This window comes from Orycteropus afer, unplaced genomic scaffold (genome assembly GCF_000298275.1).
Source record: "Orycteropus afer afer isolate SDZICR_OR568_19922 unplaced genomic scaffold, OryAfe1.0 scaffold00854, whole genome shotgun sequence".
NCBI lineage: Eukaryota > Metazoa > Chordata > Mammalia > Tubulidentata > Orycteropodidae > Orycteropus > Orycteropus afer.
This window is the reverse complement of record NW_006922441.1, coordinates 139,066-146,754: the sequence shown is the minus strand read 5'-3', so window position 1 is coordinate 146,754 and position 7,689 is coordinate 139,066. Positions and strand designations below refer to the sequence as shown.

Genomic DNA, 7,689 nt, shown 5'->3' with positions numbered 1-7,689 from the left:
GTTTTGGCTGAAGATATTGAGCTTTTCCATCACCTCTTGCCACAGATGTAGTCAGTCTGATTCCTGTGTGTTCCATTTGGCAAAGTCCACATGTATATCCACCATTTGTGTTGTTGAAAAAGGTGTTTGTGATGAATAAGTTGTTGGTCTTGAAAAATTCTGTCATGCAACGTGCAGTGTTATTTTTGTCACCATGGCCAAATTTTCCTTATTTTTGTCACCATGGCCAAATTTTCCAACTACTGGTGATTCTTCTTTGTTGCCAACTTTTGTATTCCAGTCACCAGTGATAATTAACATATCTTGATTGCATGTTTGGTCAATTTCAGACTGCAGAAGTTGATAATAATCTTCAATTTCTTCACCTTTGGCTTTGGTGGTTGGTGCATACATTAACTGGTCTTCCCTGTAGGCATGTGGATATTGTCCTATCACTGACAGCATTGTACTTCAAGACAGATCTTGAAACATCCTTTGCAATGATGAATGCCATGCCATTCCTCTTCAAATTGTCATTCCCGGCATAAGTAGATCATATGGTTGTCTGATTCAAAATGGCAAAAAGTGGTCCATTTCAGCTCACTTCATTGATATGCCTAGGATATCAATCTTTATGCGTTCCTTTTCATTTTTGACAACTTCCAATTTTCCTAGATTCACACTTCTTACATTCCATGTTCCAATTATTAATGGATGTTTGCAGCTGTTTCTCCTCAATTTGAGTCATGCCATGTCAGCACATGGAGGTCCTCAAAGCTTTACTTTATCCATATCATTAAGGTTGGTTCTACTCTGATGAGGCAGCTCTTTCCCAGTTGTATTTTGAGTGCCTTCTGACCTAAGGGGCTCATCTTCCTGCACTGTATTGGAGAAGGTTTCTGGGCTATTCATAAAGTTGCGCATAATGTATGAGACAGTGTTTCCCTGCTATTCATAAGGTTTTCCCTGGCCAATTCTTTGAGAAGTGGATGGCCTCTTCCTTCTTCCTAGTCTGTCTCAGTCTGGAAGCTGGGCTGATACCTGTGCACCATGTGCATCCCTGCTGGCATTTGAAACACCAGTGGCACAGCCTGAAGCCTCAGAGCCACGTGCAAGCCCCACAGTAGGACAAACTGACAGACAAGTTCATCTCCTTTAGCTGTTTGAAACCTCTCTGCCCTCCCCTTACCTGGATCCTGTCACTTTGTCGTCCCAGAGTTCCCCTCTCTTTCCTGCCTCTGGGGCAGGCCGCCCTGTCTCTAGTGAGGTGGTGACTTAGTTTACATCCCACCCTAATCCCACTTCATTAACATAATGGACAACTCACTCCCAAATGGGACCATAACCACAAGCATAGAGGCTGGGATTTACAACATGTCACAAAATGAAGAGAAATTACATCAGACCACAAAATGGAGTGTGACGATATCATTACCTAACTGGCAACCATTGAAAATCGTGGCCCAACCATGTTGACATATAACCTTAATCATGGTTCCATACACCTTGTTTGCATTAGCCTTAAGATGTCTGATCTCCTTGGTTGGCTATGAGCACCTCTTATTTGCATAGTCCTGCCCACTTATTGTGTGGACGTCACAAAGATCATAGTGGGAAAGCATATTAAGTCGTCATTTTCCCACAGTCAGGAAGTGCTTTGAGTCATCCTCACCTTCAGCAAGCAAAGTTGTGTTGTCTGTGTATTGAAGGTTGTTAATGAGTCTTCTCCAGTCTTTACGCCATGTTCTTCTTCACGTCATCCAGCTTCTCAGATTGTTTGCTTAGTTTATACACCGAATAAGTACAACCTGACGCACATATTTCCTGATTTTAAACCACGCAACATTCCCTTGTTCTTTCCAAACAACTGCTTTTCGATCTATATACAGGTTCCACACAAGCACAATTAAGTACACTAGAATTCCCATTCCTTGCAATGTTATCCATAATTTGTGACGATCCACAGTTGAATGCTTTTACCTAGTCAATAAAACCCAAGTAAACATCTTTCTGATATTCTCTCCTTCCAGCCAGGATCCATCTAACATTGGCAATGATATCCCGTGTTCCACATCCTCTTCTGAATCCAGCTTCAATTTCTGGCAGTTTCCTGCTCATGTATTGCTGCTGCAACCGTTTTCGAATTATCTTCAGAATAATTTTACTCACATGTGATAGTAATGATATTGTTTGAGAAATTTCCACATTCTGTTGAATCATTCTCTTTGGAATGGACAGAAATACAGATCTCTTCTAGTCGGATGGCCAGTTTGCTGTCTTGCAAATTTCTTGGCGTCCACAGGTGAACTCTTTCAGCACTGTATGTTTGTTGAAACATCTCTGTGGGCGTTCCATCAATTCCTGGAGACTTGTTTCTGCCAGTGCCTTCAGTACAGCTTGGATCCCTTCCTTTATACCATCGGGTCTTAATCATATACTGTCCCCAGTAATGGGTGAATGTCAACACATTCTTTTTGGTACCATGACTCTGTGTATTCCTTCCATCTTCTTTTGAATTTTCCTGTGCTGTTCAATATTTTGCCCATAGAATTCTTCAGTATTGGAACTTGAAGCTTTCACCTTGAGAGATGTCTAGCTTGTTCTTCCCTTTTGCTGTTTTAACTCAAGGTTTTTGCACATTTCATTATAATATGGTCTTCTCGAGCTGCCCTTTGAAGTCTTCTGTCCGGCTCTTTTACTTGACCTTTTCTTTCTTTTGTTTTAGCTATTCTGCAATTCAAAAGCAAGTTCTAGCATCTCTTCTGACATACCTTTTTTTTCTTTACCATCTTTTTAATGACCTTTTAGGAGCTCTGGCAGCTTAGTGCCTAAGGCACATAACTGCTAACCAGGAGGCTGGAGGTTCAAACCCACCAGCCACTCCTCAGAAGGAAGGCTGGGCAATCGACTTCCATAGTGATACCGCCTCAGAAACCCAAGGAGGGGTCGCTCTGAGTCAAGTCAAGTCAATGGCAGTGACTTTGGTTTGGGCTTTGCTCCCATAAAGACAGCCTTGGAGCCCCTGTGGTGCAGTTCCACTCTGTCCTCTAGGGGCGCTGTGGGTCAGAATCCCCTCCAGGCACTGGGTTTGGTTTGGGCTTTGCTTCTGTGAAGGTAGGAGCTCTGGTGGTGCAGTGCCTAAGGCACTTGACTGCTAACCAGAAGACTGGTGGTTCAAACCCACCAACCACTCCTCGGAAGGAAGGTTGGGCAATCTATACTTCTGTAGTGATACTTCCTCGGAAACCCAAGGAGGGGTGTCTATGAGTCAGGTCAGCCTTGATGGCACATAACAACAACGACCCTTTGCTCCCTTTGTCATCTTGTTCTTGATGTCACCCCACAACTCATCTGGTTTTCAGTCACTAGCACTCAGTGTGTCAAATCTATTTTTGAGTTGGTTTTTAAATTCAGGTGGCATCCACTTAAGGCCGAGGAGCCCTGGTTGCGCAGTGGTTGATAGCTCACCTGCTAACCAGGTCAGGGCGATGCCCTCCGCAGGAGAAGGGTACCGCTCTGTGCTCCCGTGGAAACCCTATTGGGAAATTTTAGTCTGCCTTACGAGGTCGTTATCAGTCCGAATTCGACTGGACAGCAATGGAATGGATTTTTTACTTTCAAGTCATACTTTGGCACTCTTCCATTCATAAGATGAGCAGACCAAGGCAGGGATTTCTAGTCTTTTCACCAGGGTGGGGGCTGGCCACTGGGGTGAGCACCTTGTGTATTGCACGCAGATTTCCAGGTCCCAGCCCCGAAGCCTCGAACCGTCCGTCCATCCTGATAGGCAGAAAGCATCACACCCACTTCAGTGGCCGAGGGGGTGCGTGGTTTTGGGCGGACGTGTGGGGCGGAGCACCCGAGGCCCCGCCCTCCTCGCATCTCTGCGCTCAGCCCACTCCGCTCAGCCCGCTCCGCCGCTGTCCCTCCTGCAGATGTTCGGGCAGCGGCGCAGCGCGCAGGCGCTGGAGCTGGCGCACATGCTCTACTTCCGCAGCACGTCCAACAACTCGGAGCTGCTCAGCGCCCTGACCCTGCGCGCGCAGGAGGAGCACGCCAAAGAGGCGCTGCTGGCGCGCAGCTTTCTGGCACGGCGGCCAGGGGGCGCGAGCGGCCCGCCGCAAGGTAGGACGCGGGCCCTGGAGCCCCCGTCCCGGTGGCCCGGCCCCAGAGGGCTCCCTGTGCCTCCCCCAGGAGGACCCTCCCGGTCCCAGGCGGGCCTTGCCTTTCGCTTGGAGCCCCCGCCCCGCCCTGCCTGCCTAGTTGAGACGCAGCCGGGCGCTCACTCACTCAGTCCCGAGGGCCACCGCTTAAGTGAGATCCCACCCTGCTTCCACTTGGCTACCACTGGGAAATCTGATTTCCGAGGTGCTCAGCAGAGGGGCTCCCTGAGCCCAATATGCTACGTCATGCAGCCACCTCTAGAAACTCCTGAGCCAGCCGTCAGGCTTGGTCCTGGCTTTTCTGCACAGAGGACCCTGAGCTCAACTTCCGGCGTTTCTCTGCTCCCCGCCTTCCTCCCCCATAGACCCCTGAATCTGATTTTGGACCTGGCGCCTCCAAGGCCAGACCTCCCTCTACTGAGTCCAACCTCCCTGAGGGCCCCGAATCAGACTCCAGTAGTGTCATCCCCCTTGTCCCTTCCATACAGGAGCCTGTGCAGGCCCCAGACCCCGTCCCGACTGGAGCCCCCGCCCTTCCCTGACCAGGGATTCTGGGGTCCGCAGAGGAGAGCCCCGGAGCCGAGGGCTCCTAGGCCTTGTTGCACTCCCCTCCAACCCGGGCCCCTCAGATTCCCTGCTTTGCACCCCTCCTGCTGCCCCCTCCCCACCCTCCCCCTCCCTGGCGGACCTGCTTACACCGCCTGCCTCTCCCCTGCCCCCCCTGCAGAGACGTCCCAGTGGCTGCAGTCGGAGGTGGAGAGCTGGCTCCTGGCCCAGTCAGGCTGCGACGTGGCCTTCAACGGAGCTCGGGCCCTGGCCCACCTGCAAGCCCTGACCCCAAGCATCGGGCTCTACCCTCCCCTGGGTTTCCCCAAACTAGACCAGCTGGCTTCAGTCACTCCTGAGACGCCACAGGCCACACCCCGCCGTGACAAACCCTAACCGCAAACCTCCTTGCTCAGAACTGCTTACCCACCTGGCTGGGCACTAAGCCCCGCCTTGTCTATGAGTTGTCAATCATAGCCACTACGCTTTGCCCCGCCCCATCCAAGGCCTGGGGCGACCACTTTAGCCAGAGGGTCAGACAGAGCAGCCAATCAAGGCAGCCCACGGTTGCTAGGTTTCTGATGAACAGCCAGTCAAAGCTGGTTCTATTGCTTAGTCCCGCCCTCACCTTAAATGTGGTGGTTTGGCTGGGGGATGGGGGGACGGTGGTGCCAGCCGATTACAGCTGCTAGGCTCTATTTTTTCTAAACCACCAGGCACCGCGAAACCTTGCAGGAGGCTGCGTATCACTGTCTTTTTAGCCCGCCCCAGGCAAATTGGCGGTCTTGTGTGCTAAGCCAGGCCCCAGCCAGCAGCCAATGAGAGCCGTTTAGCCCCTGACAAACGGCCAATGACAGCTGCTGTGCACCATCAACCTTGAGCAGCCAGTTATGACTGCTTCCTAGCAACCAATCAAAATCTCTAAAGGAAACCCTATCTTTGTATCAATGGCTGCTACCTACCTACCTGGCAGGCCATCTGGTCAGCTGGTGATCAGCTTGTCCAGGCTGAAACTTGGGAATCCTATGCCGGGCCGAAAGCTGGGGTCTGGAGGACCCAGAGAGCTCTTTCAGCCTGACACTCCCTCCTACTCGGGCCCCCAGTCACCTCAGGTGCCTTCTGCACCCAGGTCCTTCATTTCTATCACAGGAACTACCTCGGTCTGGACCCCCCCCAACACTGCCAGCGGCCTCGTGCAATATTTATGTCTTATCAAAGCGTCACCTGTCCCCTCCAAAGGAATAAATTATGTTCAATAAGTATGCATGAGTAGGGTGAGGTGGATGGGGGGGTGGGTGCTGGACTTGGGGAAGGGAAAGCATTGGAATCCTGGGAAAAAGGACTCTGCGTCTCGTGGGGGAGGGAACGCTAATGCATGTGGAAGGGACCCAGGCCGACTAAGCTGTAGTCCTAGAGAGGCCGGGTTCTTGGTGGGGGAGGTAAAGTCTGGTTGTGGGTGAGAGAAGAGAATGTTAGGGAAGAGGCCCCGGGGCTCATGGGCTGGGGCGACAGGGTGGCTGTGTACTGTTGTTCATGTTGGTGACTGCACGAAGGCACACAGCCAGGGGATGTTGCTGCTAGGAGTCATCTAGTTGGTTTTCCAACTCATCACCATCCCTTATGACAGAGTAGAACTGCCCCATAGGGTTTCCCAGGCTGTAATCTGCAAGGGCTCTGGTAGCATAGTGCCTAAGGCACTTGACTGCTAACCAGGAGGCTGGTGGTTCAAACCCACCAGCCACTCCTCAGAAGGAAGATGAGGCAATCTACATCCATAGTGCTACCACCTCGGAAACCCAAGGAGGAGTCCCTATGAGTCAAGTCAAGTCAATGACAGTGACTTTGGTTTGGGCTTTGCTCCCATAAAGACTGACAGCCTTGGAGACCCTGTGGTGCAGTTCCACTCTGTCCTCTAGGGGCGCTGTGGGTCAGAATCCCCTCCAGGCACTGGGTTTGGTTTGGGCTTTGCTTCTGTGAAGGTAGGAGCTCTGGTGGTGAAGGCATTTGACTGCTAACCAGAAGGCTGGCGGTTCAAACCCACCAGCCACTCCTCGGAAGAAAGGTTGGGCAATCCTACTTCCATAGTGATAACTGAGTCGGAAACCCAAGGAAGGGGTCGCTAGGAGTCGGGGCCGACTCGATGGCAAATAACAATAAGAAATCTTCAAGGGAACAGATTCCCAGATTATTTCCTCTGCGGAGACAGTGGGTGGGTTCACACCTCCAAACTTTTGGTCAGCGGGTGAGCGCTGAACTGATGTGCCACCAGGACTCCTATTGGGGGGGCAGGGTGTAACATCCGGTCTGTGCCCCTTGCTCCAGTGTGATCTGGTGTGAGCCGGGTCAGCCAGGAGGAAGGCTGTGGCCTCCACGTTGTACTAAGGTGTTACATGGGGCAGAGGTGGGCTTCGGGGAAAGGGGAGGAGAGTGGCCGGGTCCTAGTGAGGGAGGGGAACTGGGTTCCTAGAGGGAGAAGGAAACTTCCCAGAGGGAAGGAAAAGAAAAGAGGGGGGAAAAAGATGAGTGTTAAGAACAGCGCACCTGCGTAGATGCCAGAGGGGGAAGGAAGTGGCGGATTGTTTGCAAAAAGACAGCTGTTAGTTGAGCCGCCTGCGGAATCCTGATGGCATCTGCTTGGACTCAGGCTCGGGGGTCTTCCCCACAAGTGCCTGGAGGTCTTGTCTCAGGTGCAGGCCGGCTCCTGGGGTCCCGAGACGCGACAGGCTGGGGTTTGTGGGGGGAGAAAGGCAGCTGAGGGCCGGAGTCCTGTGCCCGGCAGGCGTTCTGAGGACGCGTGGCTGCGGGAGTGGGGGGCTGGCTCTCCCTGGCCCGGGAGCAGCCTGAGCCCCTGAAGGGGGAAGGAAGGAAGAGGCAAAGGCAGTACTCGCGGTTAGACGGTTTTATTTTCTAGAAGATACGCAAGGGCTGTGGCTTCGGGGAGCGGCGGAGGGGCCGGGAGCGGCAGGGCGACAGGCGGCGCTCACTCCCGCTTCCGCAGGTG

At 52.2% G+C, this 7,689-nt stretch overlaps 2 protein-coding genes across 2 annotated transcripts in view; one reads left to right on the top strand and one right to left on the bottom strand.

Annotated features, from left to right (window-relative positions):
• TMEM143 (transmembrane protein 143) overlaps positions 1–5,084 on the top strand; it is a 40,765-nt gene extending 35,681 nt beyond the window's left edge. Inside the window, exons 6-8 of the mRNA XM_007958107.1 lie at positions 3,717–3,822; positions 3,915–4,104; positions 4,870–5,084. Of these exons, the coding sequence (XP_007956298.1) occupies positions 3,717–3,822; positions 3,915–4,104; positions 4,870–5,084 (511 nt within the window). The remainder of the gene's footprint in view (positions 1–3,716; positions 3,823–3,914; positions 4,105–4,869) is intronic.
• A 1,819-nt stretch (positions 5,085–6,903) lies between these two features.
• EMP3 (epithelial membrane protein 3) overlaps positions 6,904–7,689 on the bottom strand; it is a 5,319-nt gene continuing 4,533 nt past the window's right edge. Inside the window, exons 4-5 of the mRNA XM_007958106.2 lie at positions 7,230–7,244; positions 6,904–6,962 (exon numbers count right to left, since the gene is read on the bottom strand). Of these exons, the coding sequence (XP_007956297.1) occupies positions 6,904–6,962; positions 7,230–7,244 (74 nt within the window). The remainder of the gene's footprint in view (positions 6,963–7,229; positions 7,245–7,689) is intronic.